General features: G+C 44.1%; 1 protein-coding gene across 1 annotated transcript in view; it reads right to left on the minus strand.

Moving 5' to 3' along the window:
• Positions 1 to 3565: 3565 nt before the first annotated feature.
• The window catches only part of quo (quattro), a 37258-nt gene continuing 15176 nt past the window's right edge, over positions 3566 to 25647 (minus strand). The window contains exons 12-22 of the mRNA XM_056274290.1: positions 24507 to 25525; positions 23894 to 24143; positions 23326 to 23415; positions 22714 to 22938; positions 13099 to 13269; positions 12041 to 12218; positions 9337 to 9453; positions 8546 to 8815; positions 5448 to 5716; positions 5157 to 5207; positions 3566 to 4989 (exon numbers count right to left, since the gene is read on the minus strand). Coding sequence (XP_056130265.1) covers positions 5169 to 5207; positions 5448 to 5716; positions 8546 to 8815; positions 9337 to 9453; positions 12041 to 12218; positions 13099 to 13269; positions 22714 to 22938; positions 23326 to 23415; positions 23894 to 24143; positions 24507 to 25525 — 2628 coding nt within the window. The 3' untranslated portion in view covers positions 3566 to 4989; positions 5157 to 5168. The remainder of the gene's footprint in view (positions 4990 to 5156; positions 5208 to 5447; positions 5717 to 8545; positions 8816 to 9336; positions 9454 to 12040; positions 12219 to 13098; positions 13270 to 22713; positions 22939 to 23325; positions 23416 to 23893; positions 24144 to 24506; positions 25526 to 25647) is intronic.

Raw genomic sequence — 25647 nt, forward strand, 5'->3', positions numbered from 1 at the left:
CTCAGAAGACAGATACGTCTGGATTCCCCCACCCACCCCAATTGATCCTTGGCATTTCCCAGAAGTTGTGTAAAGAAGAAAGCGTTGCATCACTCATTCACTCACTCACACGCTGTCATTCACTGACTCGAACGGGCGAGACGGTGGAAACGAGCCTGGCTCTTGCGAGTGAGATGCTGAAAAGAGACAGCGCACAACGGCTCCCAGCTGCAGATGAGCCGTATCTACCCTTCAACAGGCAAACCCAGGCGGAGATGGACCAAGGCAGCGATGCCCCTTAGATGTAACCCGAGTCTATCTTTATTGAGTCTGATCATCTTTGTGCCGTTACAGACAAAACAGACTTTCTAGAATGATTTTAAATATATTTTGATGACCTACGTAGACCGTCATATCTCATACACAAGTAAATGATAAATTCATAAATGGTGATGCAATGCGATCTTCTGCTAACTGTTTTGATAGAGACTTTTGGAATTCATTCGTCTCCAGGCTGAAAGTGTACAGGTGCGAGGGTCTCCCTAGTCCTGCTTTTAGGGAGGATTAGCTGCACCACGGCTCCACACACCTTGTCGACGTCCCCAAACTGCGGACTTGGAGGAGGACCACGTAACGGTGTTGGGATGCCACTAGGGACCCAGTGGCATCCCAAACCGCATCAGACACAGAGCGTTTGTTCGGCCTATCGTCGCTGGTGCACCAACCACTGCTGGGTGATGGAGAGCATGTAGCTACCTGTGTGTCACTTGGGAATTTTGGCTGGAATGTTGCTACAGGCACACATTGTATTTCTCTGTATTTCTGCAAAATGCAAGCATGCATCATTGGCGTTTTTGGCCACACATTTTACAAGTGAGAGGTAGAGGAGCCGTGAGGCACCTTGTCTCATTGAAATGAATGAAAAGCATTGTACACACGTGCAAAAGCACATTAAAAAAACCTCCGTGTGTATGGCCCCTTATTTGGAAACATAAATGTATTTAAAACACGTTTTTGTAACCTCATTATAAACTGTGGAGTCATGCTTCCAAGCTCCTCTGCCCTATAATGGAGTCTCTGAGTTAGAGTCTTTAAAGATGCTAAATTTATCTGTGACACTTTTCATTAGAATTTTTTTTATCAAATCCATTATGATCATCAGAACTACCTCCACCCAGTGGGACCCGCACCTCATATTTTAAATTGCATCACTTAAAGTTGAGATGCCTTCTGAGCCGATGGACTGCGTATGGTTGCACAAGGCCAATAAGGCTGCTCATGGTACTTTGTCTCCACATCAACCAGGTGTCAGTTTTTGCAGTTCAAGGATGTCCTGGATTCTTGTTTTGCTGTCTGAAAAAAACAGCATGGAGCCCTGTCATTATATCTACAGTGCATCCGGAAAGTATTCACACCCCTTCACTTTCCCCACATTTTGTTATGTTACAGACTTATTCCGAAATGGATTAAATTCATTTTTTTCTCATCAATCTACATAAAATACCCCATAATGACAAAGCAAAAAAGGTTTTGTAGAAAGTTTTGCAAATTTATTAAAAATAAAAAACTGAAATATTGCATGTGAATACATAAGTATTCACACCCTTTACTTGGTTGAGGCACCCTTGGCAGCGATTACAGCCTCAAGTCTTCTTGGGTATGAAGCTACAAGCTTGGCACACCTATATTTGGGGGTATTTCTCCCATTCTTCTCTGCAGATCCTCTTGAGCTCTGTAAGGTTAGATGGGGAGCGTCGCTGCACAGCTATTTTCAGGTCTTTCCAGAGATGTTCAATGGGGTTCAAGTCTGGGCTCTGGCTGGGCCACTCAAGGACATACACAGACTTGTCCCGAAGCCACTCCTTCATTGTCTTGGCTGTGTGCTTAGGGTCGTTGTCGTGTTGAAAGGTAAACCTTCGCCCCAGTCTGAGGTCCTGAGCGCTCTGGAGCAGGTTTTCATCAAGGATCTCTCTGTACTTTGCTCCATTCATCTTTCCCTTGATCCTGACTAGTCTCCCAGTTCCTGCCGCTGAAAAACATCCCCACAGCATGATGCTGCCACCACCAAGCTCCACTGTAGGGATGGTATTAGCAAGGTGATGGGAGGTGCCTGGTTTCCTCCAGACGTGACGTTTGGCATTCAGGCCAAAGAGTTCAATCTTGGTTTCATCAGACCAGAGAATCTTGTTTCTCATGGTCTGAGTCCTTTAGATGCTTTCTGGCAAACTCCAAGCGGGCTGTCATGTGCCTTTTACTGAGCAGAGGCTTCCGTCTGGTCACTCTACCATAAAGGCCTGATTGGTGGAGTGCTGCAGAGATGGTTGTCCTTCTGGAAGGTTCTCTCATCTCCACAGAGGAACGCTGGAGCTCTGTCAGAGTGACCATCGGGTTGTTGGTCACCTCCCTGACCAAGAACCCGATGGTCACTCTGACAGAGCTCCAGCGTCGGGGGAGAAGGGCCTTGGTCAGCTCCCTGACCAAGAACCCGATGGTCACTCTGACAGAGCTCCCCCGATTGCTCAGTTTGGCTGGGCGGCCAGCTCTAGGAAGAGTCCTGGTGGATCCAAACTTCTTCCATTTACGAATGATGGAGACCACTGTGCTCTTCGGGACCTTCAAAGCTGTAGAAATTTTTTTGTACCTTTCCCAGATCTGTGCCTCGATACAATCCTCTCTCAGAGGTCCACAGACAGTTCCTTTGACTTCATGGCTTGGTTTCTGCTCTGACATGCACTGTCAACAGTGGGATCTTATATAGAGAAGTGTGTGCCTTTCCAAATCATGTCCAATCAATTGAATTTACTACAGGTGGACTCCAATCAAGATGTAGAAACATCTCAAGGATGATCAGTGGAAACAGGATGAACCTGAGCTCAATTTTGAGCGTCATAGCAAAGGGTGTGAATACCTATGTACATGCAATATTTCAGTTTTTTATTTTTAATACATTTGCTAAAATTTCTACAAAACCTTTTTTACTTTGTCATTATGGGGTATTGTGTGTAGATTGATGAGAAAAAAAGGAATTTAATCCATTTTGGAATAAGGCTGTAACATAACAAAATGTTCGGAAAGTGAAGGGGTGTGAATACTTTCCGGATTCACTGTATATACAACTGGGGGCCTATTTCTGCTGCAGCCTTCATCCGCCTTCCCAGTCATTGTGATGCTTCCTTAAAGTCAGCTATCATCATCCGCCTGTTCGACCGTCGAGGTCTTGGTTGGATTGCTCTTTGTCAGGGACCTCCCTCTTGACCTTACCGCCATGGGTGACCCTACCAGGACCATAGCGCCAGATGGCATTGCTCTTGGGATCTCAGGAGCATGCTTCTCCACCACAACAAGATGACAATCCATGGGTTTATATATATATATATATATATAATACATACACACACAGACGCGCACACACACACACACACATCTATATATATAATATGTGATTTTGGTGGAAACAGGTTTATCTGACATCGAAGACACAGCTACAATTTCTTAAATCCATGGCAAATGTGTGTGAAAACACGCAGCAACGGGCAAAAAGCCTAACTGAAAACATAACTGATATTGATAACAGTGAACGATCATATGACCTGGTTACACTCGTTTATTTATTACACGTACATGTGCAGGAACATTCTCTAACATACAGGTCTCGTTATAAATATGTTATGTCTTGGGATATATCTGTGACAAAAATCCCTGACAGATAGAGCAGGTCCAAAAGTGTAGCCAGAAGTCAGCCGTTGATATTGGTGCTCAGATATTTCATGATTAATAGTTTTGGCTTATCATACAGTAGCAGGATGACAAATGACCATGAATTCATTAATAGTAAAGAAAAACAAAAAACACCTACAATCATATGCATTATCAACACAAACATCCTGTATTTCAAATGGAAAACCCTACAAATGTAGATACCATATCTGCACATCAGTAAAACTTAAGTTCTCACAAACAGTGTTAATAAAAGGTAATGAAAATAGTAAAAATGGCTCACTGTCATAGGAAACATACTATTTGCAGATGACTGTACTTGTACAGCGCTACCAAACTGCTTCATAAGTAAGATAAGTAGAAGACTCAAGTCAAAACACTGACAGAGATGGATTAGTAGTGTCTTTTTTATTTCGTTCTTCACACTATGGAAGCTGGACTCGATGAGAACAAGATGTCTATACAGAACAGTTTCGTTCGACCAATAGGGCTTTGCCACGTAACTGAACTGCAGTTTTCAAATTGCAGTATCATGATATGAGCATCTGGTTAGATCACCAACCGTTTCCCTGTTTTTTTTTTTTTTTTACATCATTTCAATAGCCCCTTGTGCTATGAAACTAGCTTGATTTAAAATAGGCAGATATCACATTTTTATTAAAAAATAGTGTACACTTGGGGCATCCAGGTGGCATAGCGGTCCATTCCGTTGCCTACCAACATGGGGATCGCCGGTTTGAATCCCCATGTTACCTCCAGTTTGGTCGGGCGTCCCTATAGACACAATTGGCCGTGTCTGCGGGTGGGAAGCCTGATGTGGGTATGTGTCCTGGTCGCTGCACTAGCACCTCCTCTGGTCGGTCAGGGCACCTGTTCGGGGGGGAGAGGGAACTGGGGGGAATAGCGTGATCCTCCCACGCGCTACGTCCCCCTGGTGAAACTCCTCACTGTCAGGTGAAAAGAAGCAGCTGGCGATGCCACATGTATTGAAGGAGGCATGTGGTAGTCTGCAGCCCTCCCCGGATCGGCAGAGGGGGTGGAGCAGCGACTGGGACGGCTCGGAAGAGTGGGGGGAATTGGCTGGATACAATTGGGGATAAAAAGGGGGGGGGGAATCCCCCCCCAAAAAGTGTACACTTTTCCTTAACTGCTTGTTTAGTTGTAGCATAAAAATAGTGGTTATGGTGTACATTAGCCATTATAAAACATGGTTATAAAGTCTGTTACGATAGTCTTCTACATACGGTACCATGGTAAGGCTTTTTCTTGACCCCTCTTGAGCTGTTGCAAAATCTGTCAAAAAATATTCAAAAAATGTATTGTTTGAGACTGAGCACATGATTGAAGTGAATAAGGCATTTATTCTGTACTACTACAGTGTGCCACATAATATTCATTAGTAGCATTTGATTCTATTGTGATTATTCGCTTGATTCATGATTGGAGATCTAGCAACTCACCTCGAAAACAATTCAAACCTCAGTGGATTTTCCCACAATTGGGTTCTGAGCCTGAGGAATAATTAAACAATAATTAGTTTTTAAATGATCAGTTATTACTCTGATGAACATATTGTTAGATATCTGCAATTATCAGAGGTAGTCACTGGAAAACGTGAATTGCAAAATGAAACATCCCACACACACACACACACACACACACACACACACACACACACACACACACACACACACACACACACACACACGTGCGACATGGATTTTAAGGGTCGGAGCTACACCGCTACATACCTTGCTGCAGGACAGATCCTTGGTGTGGTTTAGAAGTGGTTTGGGTGCAACTGGTGGTGCAGTTCTCTGTGAAGCCCTCGCAGGACTGTTAGGTTTATGGAAGTCCGTAGAGGGCTTAACTTCATGGGCCGGTGCTGCCTCCTTTATGGTGAGTGTAGAGGTGCATATGGATGTGGTGTCCTCCGTCTCCCCTCCCACAGCGGAGAGGTAGCTGTGACCTGAACTGCTGAAGCCGCTCACGCTCTCTCCTGATGACTCCGAGCTGTCCACTGCAACAGTCGCGACATTTAGTGGCGCACACACGTGAATGGAAAGATAAATAAGTGAAGGAGTAAATCAATTAATGAATAGACAACTTGATCCACAAACCAACTGTCCAACCAATTAGAAATGATTGCTCTGAGACGATATCTGTGGTCTTGTTGACACAATTGTTTAACATAGGCAGCGGGGAAGCAAAAATGCCAAAACATATAGCATCACTTGTGTCTTTTAATACTATTTTCTTCTTTTGGCTTATTCCGTTTCTCTGGGGTCGCCACAGCATATTTTATAGTTTCCATCGGTACCCTGCCAGAACACAGCACCAATGGCGGCCGTTGTTAACCTGGGCCTCCACTTATCCAGTATAGAGCCTCGACCGATCCAGTATGGTCTTGTCAAGCCGCATACTGATTTGGAAAAATTGTACGTCTGATGCCCTTCCTGAAATAACCACTAACCCTATGGATGGGGGCACAGGTAAAGCCCTGGACGCCGTCCCAGTATTCATGGCTTTGTACCCATGCCCGTCGCTATTTATCATCCCATACAACAAATTATCTTTTCTCCTGAATTGTGAAGGAGGTTGTACAACTGCGGTTGATTCATTGTGTGTGTGTCAATAGGTTAGGTAGATTCTTGTTCTTGTTCCAAGCCTTGGACAGCATCTGCCTTGAAAAAAAGCGGGCCTTGGGAAATTAATGACGGCAGCTATTAAAGACTTGTGGATTCAGCCAAGCTAATGGAGTGTCTATCAGATAACTGTGCTCTGTTCATAAATTCATTTTCCCCTAAACTGTGTACTGTGTTGAGTTCTACATATTACTGTCTTAGTATGAAAGCCACTTTATTTTGTTATTGTACAGGTTACAATGAATTGTGTTCTCTGCATTTAACCCATCCTATTGTCTAGGAGCAGTGGGCGGCTGCAGCACCTGGGGACCAACTCCAGTTCTTCTTTCCATTGCCTTGCTCAGGGGCACAGACAGGAGTATTAACCCTAACATGCATGCCTTTATGTTGGTGGGAGGAAACCCACGCAGACATGGGGAGAACATGCAAACTCCACACAGAAAGGACCTGGGACGGCCTGGGGTTCGAACCCAGGACCTCCTTGCTGTGAGGCAACAGTGCTAACCAGTGGGCCACCGTGCTGCCCATCTGTGTATCTGTTGGTAAAGCTCCTCTGCTAGCTTTGGGGCACCTGTTCGGCCATCTTTGCTTTTCACCCACAACTTTGCTTCTTTAAACTCAGTTGCCTGCCTTAATCTTTTGCATTTGGCTGCTGCGGTGAACACATTAAACACTGGGTGCCATATAATTTTCCTGAGGATAGTCCCACCCAACAACTACCATTAAAATGAATGACACCTTAAAGCAAAAGCAGGTTAACTTTTTGCTTCAACATATCATCACTAAATTCATTTTGGTCTCTGTGGCAGAGAGGGGTGTGGAACAGCTTTCCTGAGTTGGTCTAATTAACTCTGGACAGATTAATTGGTTTTCACACCCAAAACGAAGGCAAACCAGAGCCAGGGAGAGAGCTGAAGGCCGTAGGGACACGGACATGCATTGCTATCTCTCACACAAGACTTTAAAATGGATGTCTGTTTTTAGTCCTTTTAATGGCTTTTAAACACTTTTGTCTTTAAAGTGTTTTAAATAACTGGGCCATTGCTCCCTCAGCGACGACCTGTGTCCATGTCTGTGCTGTGGACCCCCAACTGTGGCGCAGATTTGCCATAGACACAGGGCATAATGGTTTATGGGAGAATAACACAATCACTGCTCAGATTAGTTCTCTAGAAACCTTGTTTTCGTCATGCATTTTGTCTGCCACCGGGCACAAAACCTCCCAGGAAACATGGTGATTGCTTTACGGCACACACATAAGTATAGAAGTTTTACTTCATCTTGTCTGTGAACATAGCTCTTCTTCTGATAGTAATTTGAGCTACGGCTTGTAAACAAATGTGCTACGCTACGCTGAAAAATCAAATCCCCTCGGTTGTTTTTGAAACAGCTGACATAAAAGACATTGCTGACATCCAAAAATGCACCTGATGCCACTTTAAGTGCTCTGATGGGATATTTGTGGATTAACTATTGCCCTAAACACAGCAATGATAGAGAGAATAAGAACACATTTTGTTTGCATGGAAATATTTAAGATAGTAACTTTTTAAAATTCTATTTCTGATTTTTCTGTTTTTTCTCCCAATTTAGTGGCCAATCGATCCCTATTTTAGCTCAAACACCCACCCTCGTACTGCATGCGTTCGCCAACTGCATCTCTCCAGCCGGCAGTCTCGAAGGAGTCGCCTCGCCACTTCCGTGACAAGGCGACTCCAGGCCGAACCACTGCTTTTTTCGACACACACAGAGACGCATTCATGTGACGAACACAAGCCGACTCCGCCCCCCTCCCGAAGACGGCATTGCCAATTATTGCTGCTTCATCGAGTCCGGCCATAGTCAGATCTGACGAGACCGGGGCGTGAAACCCGGTCCCCAGTGGACAACTGCATCGACACAAAGCCGATGCTTAGACCACTACACCACCGCGGACCCCCGTTAAGGCAGTAACTTTAATACCAAACTGCTGCAGAGTCTTGCTGCACAGGGCCAAAAGTGAGAGGCTATATTACACCAAGCAGTTCATCCAGGTGTGGAGGTACCTATGTACAACTAACCCCCCCCCCCCGAGAAATGGATATATAAATCTCATGTTAAATAGCCAATCAACTGTTGAGAACATACTGACTGCATTGCATCAAGTCAAACCGCCAACTACGACATACTATCCACAGAGCTGCCACCAGCAGCAGTCCACTTACAAAGCAGGTTCTGACTCCCACTCTCATGGTCCAGGTCATCCTCCTCGAGCACTCCAGGGGGAGGTACATATCCTCCGGGGCACCCTGAAACCCCCCTCTGCTTTGGCCCACACAAGTATCCCATGGGGGACAGGGAGCCTCTTCCGGAGGAGCAAGATGAAAGACTGCTTGCAGAAGATGAACTGCTGCCCGAGCCGTCAGAGTTTGGCCGCACAGCATGAGGCCCACCCTGTGTGCCGCTCGCCCCCATGGAGCCCAGCACCTTGCCCTCTGTCAAGGAAACACAAGGACATATGGTACAAATACAGTTCAACGAATGAAAGCTCAGAGAGGGTGGATGTAAAATGAAAACCATTAACCTTATTTCTTCAATCCCAATCTTGGATGTATTTTAGCACCAGATCCACTTTACAATCATCGGGAATTTGTCTTTGTGCATTCAGAGACATGATACATAACAGAAAAGACATCACGGTCTTTTCATGGTTACACAACAACAGTGTGTTCAGTGCACACCTACAAGGCAATTACTTTTAATCAGCAAGCGATGTAAAGTAGTACAACACAATTTTGAAGGCATGTAAAAACTGGTTATAGCAAGGTGTGTGTTGTTTCTGAAATATGATGTTCTGGGTTGTATGATCCCTGAAATAAAAGCTCTTGGAGTTATCGCATAACTAAAACCAAAACTACGAGGTATATGGCTAAAAATAAATATCAGACAAGCCATTATTTGGGGATATAGGGGCTCATTGACAGCGGCAATTAACTGTAAATATAGCACGGCATACCTCTTCCCATCAGCACATAGTTGACGGCTCTGTCATGTATGGCTGCATCGCTGGGCTGGATGTCCATGAAGGGTTTGTTTCCTATACCCATGAACACTCTTTCCTGCATACGGACCTCTAGTGTGCACATGAGAAACAATATTGTCATTTTTCCATCAATTACATATAAATGTAAGTTATATGTAAGAACACATACAGCAAGTTAACCAAAGCTTGGGGAAAACACAATGTTTCTGTGATAAGTATGTGATTTAAAAGGGCAAACTGTTCAGACTTTCAGTGTCTTTCCAAAGTATGTGTACACCAAACTATGGCCTTCATCCTTCACTTTGGTTGGAAATTTGACTTCCTTACTTTTATGTAGATACTAAATATTTAGAAGAAAGAGAAGAAAGCCACTTTATTTTGTCATTGTACAGTTGTTTGGTTACAGTGAAATTTGTTCTCTGCATTTAACCCATCACTGCTGTGTGGCTAGGAGCAGTAGGCAGCTGCAGCACCCGGGGACCAGCTCCAGTTCTTCTTTCCATTGCCTTGCTCAGGGGCACAGACAGGAGTATTAACCCTAACATGCATGTCTTTTTGATGGTGGGAGGAAACTGGAGCACTCGGAGGAAATGCACAGACATAAGGAGCACATGCAAACTCCACACAGAAAGAACCTGGGACGACCTGGGGTTCGAACCCAGGACCTTCTTGCTGTGAAGCAACAATGCCAACCAGTGGGCCACCGTGCCAATTTAGTGATTTTATCATCTTGCTTGTGTGTTTCATACAACTAGCCAAGTCCTGACAGTGATTTTGACCTCTACTTGGCCGCATCTTTGTTTGTGCGGAAAGACAGTCAGCTGGCCTTTTTGATGGCTTTGTGTATGTGTGTGCAACGGTGAGTGTCTAAACAGGCTGACATGAAATTATACACAGCCAAATACACTGTATTTACAGTAAGACCTTGGGCCCCATACAAGAACCTTACTCTAGTCCTCATCAAATGTGTCACCATGAGAAGAATATAAAACAAATAAAAAACATCAGCATTATGGAACGTTCTACTTACACGTGTCTTGGATGCTGACCGCCTTTATTTGCGAACTTTTAATTGGCATCACTGATGCCTCAGAAAGACCTCATGAGGAGGATAGCTGATTTTGTTGTGCAATGTGCAATAAAATGTGCATCGTGCAATAAAATGATTTGGAGAAATAACTGAACAGCTGATGAGGCCAAAAAGAACATCAAAAAATAAAAAGAACTGATACATTTAGAAATTCCCGCCCTGCTCTGAGCTGAGAAAAAAATAATTTTCCAGATTCAATTAATCAGACTTGCCATTTGCATTTCCATGTCAATGTGAATATATAAAAGTACACTCGTGACTAATCTGAATATGATTATGCAGTATGTATTTGTTTGTATTGTATTGTATTGTATCATCATCATCATCCTTCTTTGTGGCTTGTCACCTTGTCGTGGTGGAGAAGCGTCCATGGTCCTGATATCCCGAAGGCAATGCCGTCTTTATATGTTTACACAAATGTATCATATTTTAAGCCTTAATGTATTTCTTTAAGTTCTTTGATATTAAAACTAGTCTTTCGGTGGTTTAGGCAAACAATTTACAGACTTCTCCCACTTTGAAAGATGTGGTAGTGAAGGGGCTTTTGTGAGTGCTGCCCTATAACAAGTATTACTGCTCTTAAATTTTAATGTCACAAAAAAAAATCCAAAATAATGGAAAACTAGGGAATGTCACAAGATTTCCTGAATAGTTCATGCACACACTCTAAGAACAGAAGTACTATAAGTGTTAACATTTTTTGTTGCAAGAGGCTTATTGTCATGTCATTTACTATAATGTGTACCATACAACAGTTAAAATAGCTCAGCTCTTCTGGCTCTGTGTGTGTGTGTGTGTGTGTGTGTGTGTGCGCGCGTGTGTTCGTGTGATTGAAAGATTGAGAAAAAAGGGTTTTAGAAAACCGTGACCTTCTAGCCAGAACAAAACTCCTGGCGTACAAAACGGTAGTGCTGCCCACCCTACTGTATGGGTCAGAAACCTGGACCACATACAGCAGGCACCTGAAGGCATACCAACAGTGACACCTCAGGAAGATCCTTAGGATCAGCTAGGAGGATAAGCACACCATCTTCAGCGTCCTCGGGGAGTCCAACATGCCTACTATAACTGCCACCATCGCACAACATCAGCTGAGATGGACTGGCCATGTATTCCACATGTCTGACTCTCGGCTCCCCGAAACAAGTCCTTTACTCTCAGCTCGTGACAAGACGCCTTGGCCCAGGAGGACAAACGAAGCAATATAAAGATAACATCAAGCCCCACATCAAAAGGTTTGGCATTGACCTGGGAACAAGCAGCAAAAAACAGGGAAGTCTGGAGATTGGCTGTCTGTGACCTCCACTGTGCTGCTGAAAACAAGAGCTGACTCAGGAAAGGAACAAGTTACCAGACAGGCCCAAACCACATTCTCGACCACTTAACCACTTCTTCATACCCTTGCCCACATTCCCTCAAAATATGCGGCTCCAGGATCAGCCTCTATGCCCACGTGAAGACCCACAAGGACCTAGAAGGAAGACAGTCATACTCGACCCGGAGTGACCGCCGATGATGATGATGATGGTGTGTGTGTGTGTGTGTGTGTGTGTGTGTGTACACACGAGTCTACGTGCTTGTTAATACCTCTGTTATGCACAGCCTGATCCCAGAGGATCCGCTCCAGGTCTTTGGTCCAGGCTTCCTTCACCTGTCGGCTGGCTGCCTGCAGCACGTACGTGTCCTGACTCTTCCTCCGCCGGAACCAGATTTCAAAACACAGGCCACTCTCGCCACTGTTGTGGGTCATTCCTATGTCCGATGTCTGGAAAAGCAACACATAGGAGAAAAATGATAATAACGGCTTCTGTTGCATTAAGTGGAATTGCAACAAATACAGTTGGCAGTTTGGAAGACGTTGAATATTTGCTCCCAACAAAATTTGCTCAGAAGCAATAACATGGATGACTGATGTAATTGGTAGAAATTTGAAAATTTTCCAGTATTGCTTGTAGTGCACTAAATACAGTGACTCTTCATGAATGAATTCTAGTTAATGTTGTGTAAGACAAACATGTCATCGGGAGTGGCTGGGTTCAACCTGTGCTGATCTGTTGAAAAGAGGAAGTAGAGCCAGATTAACACCCTCAGGAACTTTAATTCTATTACACATATCAGACATCTCTTTGGATTTTAATGTTTGAGCCATGACTTCTTTATACATTTGAGTTATACATCTCTGTTTTCATGAACAACAGGAACTCATTCAGTAGGAAAGTCAAGCATGAATGAACAATTACCAAGGGGTTTTTGTTCCTGTTTTCCCTTTTGAGAATTAAGATCTCAAAATAACTTAAGTGACGAAGATTGGGTATTTTTATTAGTTTACCAGTTCTTGCTATCTATATAGATGTGATTCCACTGTAGGAAAAAAAAAATACACAATATCCCAAAAATGGTAGATTTTTATGTTCATATACTCTGCTCCTGGTACATGTGCAACACTTGTCCATGTTTTACATCTGTGCATAGGGAGATGGCTTACATTTGTTTATGTTTATATACTATTGGTATGCATAGCACAGCACAGCACAGCACAGCTAAGCACAGCACAGCACTGTGTGTTTGTGTGTGTGTGTGTGTGTGTGTGTGTGCGTGGGTGGGTGTGTGCGCGTGTGCGTGCGTGGGTGGGTGTGTGCACGCACCTTGAATGACTGTTTGTAGATGTAGATATCATTGCCAACATCAGTCTTCCTGGTCTTGCTGAAGAGAATGAGGTCATGGAAGAGGAAAATATGCCGGAAGCACTTTTTCTTCCTGAATGTGACCAGAAACTCATCTTGGCGAACCAGTTGTCCTTGCTCTTTCAGGTTGACCTGTGGGAGAAGAGCAGATCACTTCAGCTGTCCTTTCATTATTATTACCCCCTCCTTTTTTTTCTCCCCAATTACCCCACTCTTCCGAGCCATCCCGGTCACTCACACACTGGTTTTTGCTGGTTTTGCTGAGTAAATGCACGATTTATGTTTTATTTCTCTTTAAAGGGATTGATGATGAAGGACTTCTTCAGAACTTCACTGCTCCTTTATTACACTAGGTTATTTTCTGCTCTCATCAGCCCCCCCCCCTTTTTTTTTTCTTTCTCCCCAGTTGTATCTGGCCAACTACCCCACTCTTCCAAGCCATCCCGATCGCTGCTCCACCCCCTCTGCCGATCCGGGGAGGGCTGCAGACTACCACATGCGTCCTCTGATACATGTGGCGTCGCCAGCCGCTTCTTTTCACCTGACAGTGAGGAGTTTCACCAGTGGGACAGGCACCCGGACTGACCAGAGGAGGCGCTAGTGCAGCAACCAGGACACATACCCACATCCGGCTTCCCACCCGCAGACACGGCCAATTCTGTCTGTAGGGACGCCCAACCAAGCCGGAGGTAAAACAAGGATTCGAACCAAAAACCCGGTGAGCCCCATGTTGGTAGGCAATGGAATTCATTATTTAAGTCTGAAATACCATAGTGATATTTTTTGATAAATGAAGCAGAGATTTGAATCCAAGTTAATTAATGACAATAGCACTGGATCCATGTGATGAATAACAATCTTAAATTCCTTCAGCGATATGACATATAATAATGTACTTCCCTGACGCATCCAAAAATGAGTTCCTTACCGGCAAAATCTTATCCGAGTAAAATTTGTGCTAACCAGAACTTAAAATGACCATTTTCAATGCAAAGACATCAAAACAGTCAAAGATGATACTGTAGGGAGACGTTGTGCATAGGATTTCTATAATCTTGAAAGGAATGAATGAACTGTTTACCTCGATTGAATCACTACCACTCTTATGGCATTTAATACTTGTATGCTTCAGGAAGGTCAAAATATTACACAAATTCTATGTACAGTGGTGCTTGAAAGTTTGTGAACCCTTTAGAATTTTCTATATTTCCGCATAAATATGACCTAAAACATCATCAGGTTTTCACACAAGTCCTAAAAGTAGATAAAGATAACCCAATTTAAACAAATGAGACAAAAATATTATACTTGTTCATTTATTTATTGAGGAAAAGGATCCAATATTACATACCCGTCAGTGGCAAAAGTATGTGAACCGCTAGTATTAGCAGTTAATTTGAAGGTAAAATTAGAGTCAGGTGTTTTCAATCAATGGGATGACAATCAGGTGTGAGTGGGCACCTGTTTTAATTAAAGAACAGGGATCTATCAAAGTCTGATCTTCACAACACATGTTCGTGGAAGTGTATCATGGCAAGAACAAATGAGATTTCTGAGGACCTCAGAAAAAGCATTGTTGATGCTCATCAGGCTGGAAAAGGTTACAAAACCATCTCTAAAGGTTTTGGACTCCACCAATCCACAGTCAGACAGATTGTGTACAAATGGAGGAAATTCAAGACCGTTGTTACCCTCCCCAGGAGTGGTCGGCCATTAAAGATCACTCCAAGAGCAAGGCGTGTAATAGTCGGCCAGGTCACAAAGGAACCCAGGGTAACTTCTAAGCAACTAAAGGCCTCTCTAACATTGGCTAATATTAATGTCATGAGTCCACCATCAGGACAACACTGAACAACAATGGTGTGCATGGCAGGGTTGCAAAGAGAAAGCCACTGCTCTCCAAAAACAACATTGCTGCCTGTCTGTAGTTTGCGAAAGATCACGTGGACAAGCCAGAAGGCTATTGGAAAAATGTTTTGTGGACGGATGAGACCAAAATAGAACTTTTTGGTTTAAAGGAGAAGCGTTATCTTTGGAGAAAGGAAAACACTGCATTTGAGCATAAGAACCTTATCCCATCTGTGAAACATGGTGGTGGTAGTATCATGGTTTGGGCCTGTTTTGCTGCATCTGGACCAGGACGGCTTGCCATCATTGATGGAACGATGAATTCGGAATCATACCAGCGAATTCTTAAAGAAAATGTCAGGATATCTGTCCCTGAATGAATCTCAAGAGAATGTGGGTCATGCAGCAAGACAATGACCCTAGCCATCAGCACTCTGAATTCGTCCTTATATTCCCCTCCTCACACACCATTGGCATAAATATCACCATTCACCTAATTGTTATGTGTGATGTGTTCGTTTCTGTTATTGTGTAACTGTATTGTTTGTGATGTGTGGAGTGTCTATTGTTGTCCATGTATGTATTGTGCTGCAGAGTGTAATGTGTACCAAAAACAAATTCCACCGGCCTTGGTCGTGTGGCTAATAAAACAATAATCTAATCTAAGCACACAAGTCGTTCTACCAAAGAGAGGTTAAAGAAGAATCAAGTTAATGTTTTGGAACGGCTAAGTCAAAGTCCTGACCTTAATCCAATCAAAATGTTGTGGAAGGACCTGAAGTGAGCAGTTCATGTGAGGGAACCCACTAACATCCCAGAGTTGAAGCTGTTCTGTACAGAGGAATGGGCTAAAATTCCTCCAAGCCAATGTGCATGACTGATCAACAGTTACCAGAAACGTTTCGCTGCAGTAATTGCTGCATGGTGTGTGTGTGTGTGGGTGGGTGGGTCACACCAGATACTGAAAGCAAAGGTTCACATATTTTTGCCACTCACAGATATGTAATATTGGATAATTTTCCTCAATAAATAAATGACCAAGTATAATATTTTGGTCTCATTTGTTTAACTGGGTTCTCTTTATCTACTTTTAGAACTTGTGTGTGAAAATCTGATGATGTTTTAGGTCATACTTACGCAGAATTATAGAAAATTCTAGAGGGTTCACAAACTTTCAAGCACCACTGTATTCCATTGAAAAGCTGCGTCATTTTGTAGTGGAACGCATTTATGACTTTTTTATGCCAATGAGCCAGACAAATACCACACAAAAAACCAAACCAAAACAAAACCAAAAGAACCAAAAAAACTTCTCCATCATTACCATAAGTCGAGAATGTCTAATTTTCTTCATATCAATCCAAGAATAGACTGTAGCAGTAAGGTCTTCACACTAAACTGCTGCCAAAAGCAACATTTCGACCAGTTAAATCTTCCTCGGTTACATAAATGTTAGTGCGCATACTTGATCTTTTCATACCACCGCAGGCATCATTTCATGAAGAAAATTAAATTCATGATTCACCTGTCAACTACCGCGCCTCCACACATTTCAGATTCCAGTAATGTTTAACGATGGATCAGGAAACGTCTCATTCCGTCATGAATCATGCTTAACCTTGCTTATGATCTGCATCCCTCCATCATCCAAGCTGCATCTCTTTTATGACTGATAAATAGGTCCATAAAAAATTATTACAGTCTGATCCCGTCAGCTCCTCAAAAAATTATTTGAATGATAATGTTTATCTTTCTAGCTATTCTAGCAAGAAAAGTCAAAGTCTGATCAAGGAGCAAACAGAAATATGAAGCCCTAAATGGTTTGTTTGTCAGTGTGGACACTGTGGAATACTACACTGCTCAAAAAAATAAAGGGAACACATAAGCAATGCAATGTAGCTCCAAGTCAGTCATACTTTTGAGATATCAACCTGTCCAGTTAAGAAGCAACACTGATTTGTGAATCAATTTTACCTGTTGATAAATTGTCTAATTTCCACCAGGTGGAAATTAGACAATTTGCAAGACAACCCCTATAAAAGGAATGGATTTGCAGGTGGTGGCCACAGACCATTTGCCTGTCCTCATCTTTTCTGGCCGATCTTTGGTTAGTTTTTCATTTTGCTAGTGCCCTCACCACTAGAGGTGGCATGAGGCGGTATCTGCAACCTACAGAAGTTGCTCAGGTAGTGCAGCTCATCCAGGATGGCACATCAATGCGTGCTGTGGCAAGAAGATTTGATGTGTCTCCCAGCACAGTATCCAGAGCATGGAGGAGGTACCAGGAGACAGGCAAGTACACCAGGAGACGTGGAGGGGGCCGCAGGAGGACAACAACCCCGCAGCAGGACCGCTATCTGGTCCTTTGTGCAAGGAGGAACAGGAGGAGCACTGCCGGAGCCCTACAAAACGACCTTCAACAGGCCACTAATGTGCAGGTTTCTGCTCAAACAGTGAGAAACAGAATGCATGAGGATGGTATGAGGGCCCGACGTCCACAATTGGGGCCTGTGCTCACAGCCCAACACCGTGGAGCCCGATTGACCTTTGCCAGAGAACATCTTGGTTGGCAGATTCGCCATTGGCGCCTTTGCTCTTCACAGATGAGAGCAGGTTCACACTGAACACATGTGACAGACGTGAGAGAGTCTGGAGACGCTGTGGAGAACGTTCTGCTGCCTGCAACATCCTCCAGCATGACCGATTTGGCGGTGGGTCAGTGATGGTCTGGGGAGGCATATCCTTGGAGGGCCGCACAGACCTCTACGTGCTAGCCAGAGGTACCATGACTGCCATTAGGTACCGGGATGAGATCCTCAGACCCATTGTCAGACAATATGCTGGTGCAGTGGGCCCTGGGTTCCTGCTCATGCATGACAATGCTCGTCCTCATGGGGCCAGAGTGTGTCAGCAGTTCCTGTATGTCGAGGGCATTGATGCTATGGACTGGCCTGCACGTTCCCCAGACCTGAATCCAATCGAGCACCTCTGGGACATCATGTCTCGTACCATCCGCCAACGCAATGTCGCACCACAGACTGTCCAGGAGTTGACCGATGCCCTGATCCAGGTCTGGGAGGAGATCCCTCAGGAGACCATCCGTCGTCTCATCAGGAGCATGCCCAGACGTTGTAGGGAGTGCATACAGGCACGTGGAGGCCACACACACTACTGAGCCTCATTTTGAATCGTCTTGAAGAATTTCCACAGAAGTTGGATCAGCCTATGTTCTCATTTTCCACTTTGATTTTGAGTATGATTCTGAATCCAGACCTTAATGGGCTAATGATTTTGATTTCCATTGATCATTCTTAGGTTATTTTGCTCTAAACACATTCCTCTGTCTAATAAATAAAGATTTTCAGCTGAAATATTTTATTCATCGAGGTCTATATTGTGTTTTTAGGTGTTCCCTTTATTTTTTTGAGCAGTGTATAAGCACCTGGGGGTGTATATAGAAAATAAACTGGACTGGGCTAAGAACACTGATGCCCTCTACAAGAAGGGACAGAGCCGTCTCTATTTTTTGAGGAGGCTGAGGTCCTTCAACATCTGCCAGACAATGCTCAGGATGTGGTATGAATCTGTGGTGGCCAGTGCTCTCCTGTTTGCTGTTGTGTGTTGGGGCAGCAGGTTGAGGGTAGCGGATGCAAACAGGCTTAATAAACTGATCCGCAAGGCCGGTGATGTGCAGGCCCTCACGTCCAACTCCACCTGCCCCTTGGCTGACCGACTCAGTACGTACTGACAGACGGAGCCTGAGAGTGGCATAGCGCAAATGGAGAAAAGGCAAACTCCCAGATGACCTTCTCAACTTCCAATCTCTTCTTTCAACTTTCCCCTCCTCCCTTTCTGCTGCTAAGGCTGCCTTCTATCGCTCTAAAATCCTATCCTCTGCCTCTAATCCTAAGAAACTCTTTGAAACCTTCTCTACACTTCTTCAACCCCCACCTCCTCCTCCTACTTCCTCCCTTCTCCCTGATGACTTCGCTAACTTCTTTGACAAGAAGGTAAATGACATCAGAGCCTCCTTTTCTCACCACCCGGTTAGTGCTGTTTGCACTATCCGCCCTTTGCACCCTCCCTCACCTCTCCACGTCCCACCCTATCCCACCTCGCTCCCCTCTCCCCCAATGAGGTTCTAAACCTCATCACATCCAGTTGCCCCACCACATGCTCCCTTGACCCGGTCCCCTCCCCTCTTCTTCAGTCTATAGCACCTGAACTCCTTCCCTATCTAACCCACCTCATCAACACCTCCCTCCAGGCAGAATGTTTTCCATCTGCCTTCAAGACTGCTAGAGTCACCCCCTTCAATTCAATTCAATTCAATTTCATTTGTATAGCCCAATATCACAAATTACAAATTTGCCTCAGTGGGCTTAACAGCAACACAACATCCTGTCCTTAGACCCTCTCATCGGATAAGGGACAACTCCCTAAAAAAACCCTTTAACAGGGAGAAAAAATAGGAAGAAACCCCTTCTCAAGAAACCATCACTTAACCCCTCTGACGTCAAAAACTACAGACCAGTTTCCCTTCTACCCTTTTTATCCAAAACTTTCGAACGTGCTGTCTTTAACCAACTTTCTTTGTACCTCCACCAGAACAACCTCCTGGACCCCAACCAGTCTGGGTTCAGGGTCGGTCACTCGACAGAGACGGCCCTCCTTGCAGTGACCGAATCGCTGCACTCTGCGAGAGCAAACTCTCTCTCCTCTGTTCTGATACTCCTGGACCTGTCAGCTGCGTTAGACACAGTGAACCACCAGATCCTCCTCTCTACCCTTGAGGGGCTGGGTGTCACAGGCTCTGCACTCTCAATGTTTGCAACCTACCTGACGGGTCGCTCCTACAAGGTGAGATGGAGGGGATCTGTGTCGGAGCCTCGCAGACTGACTACAGGCGTTCCACGGGGTTCGGTTCTGGGTCTTCTTCTTTTCTCCCTGTACACGACATCCCTGGGTTCTGTTATTTGCTCGCATGACTTCTCTTACCATTGTTATGCTGATGACACCCAGCTGATCTTGTCCTTTCCTCCCTCTGACACACAAGTAGAGACATGCATTGCTGCATGCTTGACTGACATCTCGGAGTGGATGGCGACACACCACCTGAAGCTCAATCTGGACAAGACAGAGCTGATGTTCCTCCCGGGGAAAGGTTGCCCGCACCGAGACCTGGCCATCACCATTGACAACACCATAGTGACGCCAACTCGGACTGTGAGGAATCTGGGTGTGATCCTGGATGACCAACTGTCGTTTGCTGAAAACGTTGCATCGGTTGCTCGCTCCTGCAGATTTCTCCTGTATAACATTAGGAGGATTCGCCCATTCCTCACCGACAAGATGGCACAGGTGCTCATCCAGGCTCTGGTCATCTCCCGGCTGGACTACGGCAACTCCCTCCTTGCTGGTGCCCAGGCGTCAGCCATCAGACCTCTGGAGCTTGTTCAGAAAGCTGCAGCTCGTCTGGTGTTCAACCGCCCTAAGTTCTCCCACACAACTCCCCTTCTCATGTCCCTACACTGGCTCCCAGCAGCTGCTAGCATCCAGTTTAAGACTCTGGTGCTAGCCTACAGGGCAGTGAAAGGAACAGCCCCTTCCTATCTCCAGGCCATGGCCAAGCCCTACACCCCTGCCCGACCACTTCGCTCTGCTGCCTCAGGACGCATGGTTGCCCCATCGCTCAGAGGCCCCTGCTGCCGATCAACCCGGTCACGGCTCTTTTCTGTCCTGGCCCCACAGTGGTCAAATGAACTCCCCACTGATGTCAGGACAGTGGAGTCGCTGCCCATCTTTCGGCGCAGGGTGAAAACTCACCTCTTCAAGAACTACTACCCTGTTACTTGTTCTTAGCACTTATTGTATTCACTCATTTAAAAAAAAAATCTCATTCTTGCACTTTTACTTTAGCACTGGTTTTGCTCTTAGATGCTTGTTTAGATGCACTTATGACCTCTGATGAATAGTAGTTCTCCTGACTTCCCACATTACATGCACTTATTGTAAGTCGCTTTGGATAAAAGCGTCGGCTAAATGACCAATGTTATGTGGAACTGAATTCTCTGGGAGTGGTTTCTGAGAAGAGGATGCTGTTGAAATTACATGCCATCATGGACAATGTCTCCCACCCACTCCATGACATGCTGGTTGGGTACAGGGATACTTTTAGTAATAGGCTCATTCTGCCAAAAAGCACCACAGAGCGCCACAGGAGGTCATTCCTGCCTGTGGCCATTAAACTTTACAACTCCTCCCTCAGAGTCAGACCGTCAGATACTCTGAGTTGATGGTCATTGGATTGGCCCTGTCGAGTTTTGTTTTTGCTGCTTGTTGTGTGCTGCGGTAGTGCAGTATAGATAGGGTGTTATGTGCACCATGCTTGTTGATATATTTTGTTCTTATTTCTATTTCTTATTTATCTTTTACTTCTGTTTGTTTCTGTTTCTATTTTCTTATCTTGTTAGTTTTTAGTTATTAGAGCGTGAGTGCCTGTAAATAGAACTCAATTTCCCCTCGGGGATAAATAAAGTATTCCGATTCTGATTCTGAAAACACACTTTTTAACTCCCAGGCTTTTGAGTTTGGATGGTTTGGAGACAAAGCAAGAGAGGCAAGATTGAGATGGTTTGGACATGTGTGGAGGAGAGACACTGGGTATAGTACATGACCCACCTAGATGGAGAGTTCAACAAAAATGGACCCACAATCAATTGATTTATATTTTGCAGTTAACACTTCTGAAACTTCTGCAAGCACCAGATGGGAAGCTTTTAAAGCTTAATGTTAGGGGTCAGATTATTAATTTCATGGGTTTCAAAGCCAAACCAAAATTAATATTACTGGAGTCAATAATGAAGACCATGGAGCACAAATACGTTAATAATCTCTGTCCTAAATTACACCAAGATATTCACCATATTCTTCGTATATTTTACAATTCCATTATAATTCTGTTATCCTCTTTCAATGTTGTATTCTGTAAATTGTGTACACACAACATCCGTTGCACGTTGTCCGTCTAGGGAGAATTTGACACATGTACGTGGTGCCTGGCTTAGCTAGCCTGGTTCACATGAAACTGTGATTTATTTCGTTGCTTTTACATTGTTGTAGTTTTTCCATGTAGTTCTTTCTATTTTTCTTTGTGACATTTGTAGATTATGTACATATTTTGGCTAATACAAGTTTGGTTTTTGTTTTTTTAGATGTGCTTTACATATAAGGTGACCTGGACCACAGGTCAAAAACGCACACACATCCAAAAAAAAAAGAAGCTTCTTCAGGGGCAGAGTTGGAGAAATCAAACATGAGTCAACACACACTAAATCGAATGCTTCAGACAGATTTATTCCAGCACAGTTAACCTTTCAGCCAAATAATCCTCATCTGAATAAGTTCTGACAAAGACTGTTTGGTCGTGTAAATCTTTTTTGGAGCACTTCATTTACTGTAGGAGTCCTATGTTTCTCACATTGACCATGAGCACATGAAATATTAGCCCCGTGTTCAGGGCAGGTAATATGACTTGCCTTTGTGTCAAGACAATGTCCAAAAAAAGCCCTTATATTGCAGTGGTATGTAAATAAAGGCAAGTACACTTAATCTAACCAGAACTGTCTCTGTGTTCCATCAGGACCCATTGTGCAAAGGTTTTGACTTAGGTCAAAAAGCTCAAAAAAAAAAAAACCAAAAAAAAAACAAGCCAAGTAAGCCCCTTACATCACACTGGTGGATGTCGTCCATGGCCAGCAGATTGTTGCCATGGCGGAGCTGGAAGTGGATGACCTCAAGGGCAGCCTGGACCTCTGCCATCTCCTTGCTCTGCTGTGGACCACACTCCCTCACCATGTCCTGGAGCAGCAAGCTGTACTTACTGATTCGCTGCACAGGCTTCAGCAAATAAGACCACAGGTCCATTTTATCTCCCAGCTGCAGCTGCTTTTCCTGAGAAGATGAGAAACAAAGTTAAGTTCAGAGTAAATTCCATGGTAATGGTGGCCAAAGTTGAGTTAAGCTGTAACTATGAGGACTGCGCTGAAGCCGGGTGGTGGAGGCATGGATAAACAATTTGTATGATGTATGCTGATGGATATGAAAAGCCTCAAGGGATAGCCCATATCCCAGGTAAAGTGAAAAATGTGTACAAATGATAATATAATATACTGACAGTTGGGATAAAACTTTCTCAAGACATACAGTTAAGTCTCGTAGCTCAATCCTTATTCAAAGTACATTCTTTTTAATGAAAAGACAAAATGTACTTGTTGTGCTGAAGGATGAAAAGCAGAGATAGAATAAGAAGTGGATGCTGTCCTGGGCAGTTGTCCTTACCTTAAAGAAGCTCTGTCCATGACTGATGAGTAGATTATCAGACTGGGGTTTGTTCTTGCTGTAGAGAGCATACAAAGCAAAGCTGTCTTTCTAAAAAGAGAAATGCAGATGATTAGATGGTATCCATGTCACTCCATGCAACACACACACACACACACACACACATTGTGTGCACACGTTACGTTGTGTGCACAGTAAGCAGTATCAGATGCATGGTTTACTGCACAGATTTTACAGATTTTCACTCTGTTGTTCCATGAGCAAATTAAGTTAAAAAGTTCATCTTGAGAACACATCTCGATGGGCTTTCGTCAGCAGCTGGGTGCTGATATTATTGTTTTGATTTAGAGCAGAAGTGCATGGACCACTGCTTTATACTTTTTAGCAATAAATGATATCATGCAATCAAATAATCCCCAAATTCTTGTCACTCTGGGTCATTAAACACATTTGTTAAGTTTTGAGAAAAACATTAAAGATAGCATTCTCTTATATTTGAATTAGTCTTCGAGGCAAAGTCATTTTAGCTATTAAAACAATTTGGAATCAAAAGTTATGTAGGACCCACATGTCGGAGAAAGCAGCGTCCCACTCTAAAGGGCTCTTTCACGCAGTTCTCCAACTCCTGCAGGAAATGATGGTGGTGAAAGTCATGGAGCTTCTCTAAGTTGCCGAAGATGCTCCCCCTCTGGCCCCTGAGATCCTGGGGAACGTCGGCCCTCTCTAGCTCAGGGAAGTAGTGCTCTCGCACATAGCCCAGCGCCCTCACATACTCCCTCTCTGTTGACAGTAGCTCTTCTATGATCTTTTGCAGTTTCCTGTTGCAATCAGGAAATGAAAAATTAGACAAATCTGAAAAGTGTGCATGTTGATTTTGTTTTAGTTTATGTTTAAAAGGCCATGGAGTTTAGGACCACAGCAAGAATATCATGCTTTTATGCTACTAGTCAGTTCACACAATATTTTTCCATATAAAGCATATCTCTGTAAGGTGTTATATAAAGTTAACATGGTTTGCTTAGATCACTGATGAATGATAACTGGTTAACTAAGGAGACAACTTACTGATGCAATACAGTTCCCTGGAACAAGAAATGGACAGCATACTCAAGAATATTACTCATCTTGTGGTATGCTAAATGCGGACCTTTTGATGACTGTTAAGGTATGCTGTTACTTACAAAATTTTGTCATAGTGTTTTGCTGGTGCATTGTTTACAAATAATCCCTCTTGTAGTGACGAATCTTGAAGGTTGTGACCAGGGACAAAAGATTCCTGGCCGGGATCATCCTCTTTTACACTGTTATTGTCCTTATTTGACTCAAAGCATGAGTGACCTGAGATGAAACTTTCTTTGCCAGAGATGAGTACATTTTTGGCAGTGGTCTGCAAACTCAGTCTCAGTGGGTGTGTCCCAATCCGGCAGTGGTTGAGTCCCATAGTGAAAGGTGAGAAACCAGAAGTGGATGACAGAGGGGAGCTCACACATGACCCTTCACTGAGGGAACGACCTAACGCTTGGTGCAATGGAAACTCCCTTCCGTGGCTCGTGGAGTCTACCTGCCTGAGGTCTGCCTCACTGTGGTGCTCTCTTGGCCTCCATTTGACCCCGAAATTGCAGTCAGCATTTTGTGGCGCAACCAGTATCAGATCAGCATTTTCTTGTTTTACTGTTGTTTCATGTAACTGTTGTGTAATGGCATCTTTGCTTTCTTTCAAGTCAGATTTCAAATGGTTTGAAAATACAACATTGGTGCTTTCCATGGCACCACTGTCTCTGCTTTCCTTCAGAGCCTCTGAGATACTGTCCAGCTCCGTCTCTCGGGTCAAGGAGGAACCAGCCTCCCCTATTTCCCTCTTCCCCACCTCCCTCCCTGGCACTTCTGATTTCCCCTGAGAGACTGCAGCTGTGGCATGCTGGCTCTGGTTCTTATCTACGCCATTCATCTTCTTTTTCTTTCTCTCCGCCAGACGTTGAATGACTTCTTGGTACTGAACCTGGGATGCGTTCCACATCTTCATCGCCCCTGATCCCAAGGCACAGGCCTTGGCTTTCACAGCCTGGAAGCGCTGGGTTGAGAATTCACCAGCTAATCTCTCCTCATACATCTTGAGTGTACTTAGAAAAGTCTTAGCCGGGTAACACCCTTTCTCTACTTGCTCCAGATAATGACAACATTCTTTGGCCAGGGCTGATGCCTAGAGAGAGGGATAAAAGAAGGTGGCAAAAGGTAAAAGTTAAATCCTTGTAGTGTTTCAGGCTTTGAGTTCCTATCAGTGGGAGAGACTGATGTATTTTAATGCCAGGACATACTGTGCAC

The sequence above is a fragment of the Lampris incognitus genome, chromosome 2, assembly GCF_029633865.1.
Source record: "Lampris incognitus isolate fLamInc1 chromosome 2, fLamInc1.hap2, whole genome shotgun sequence".
Lineage (NCBI taxonomy): Eukaryota > Metazoa > Chordata > Actinopteri > Lampriformes > Lampridae > Lampris > Lampris incognitus.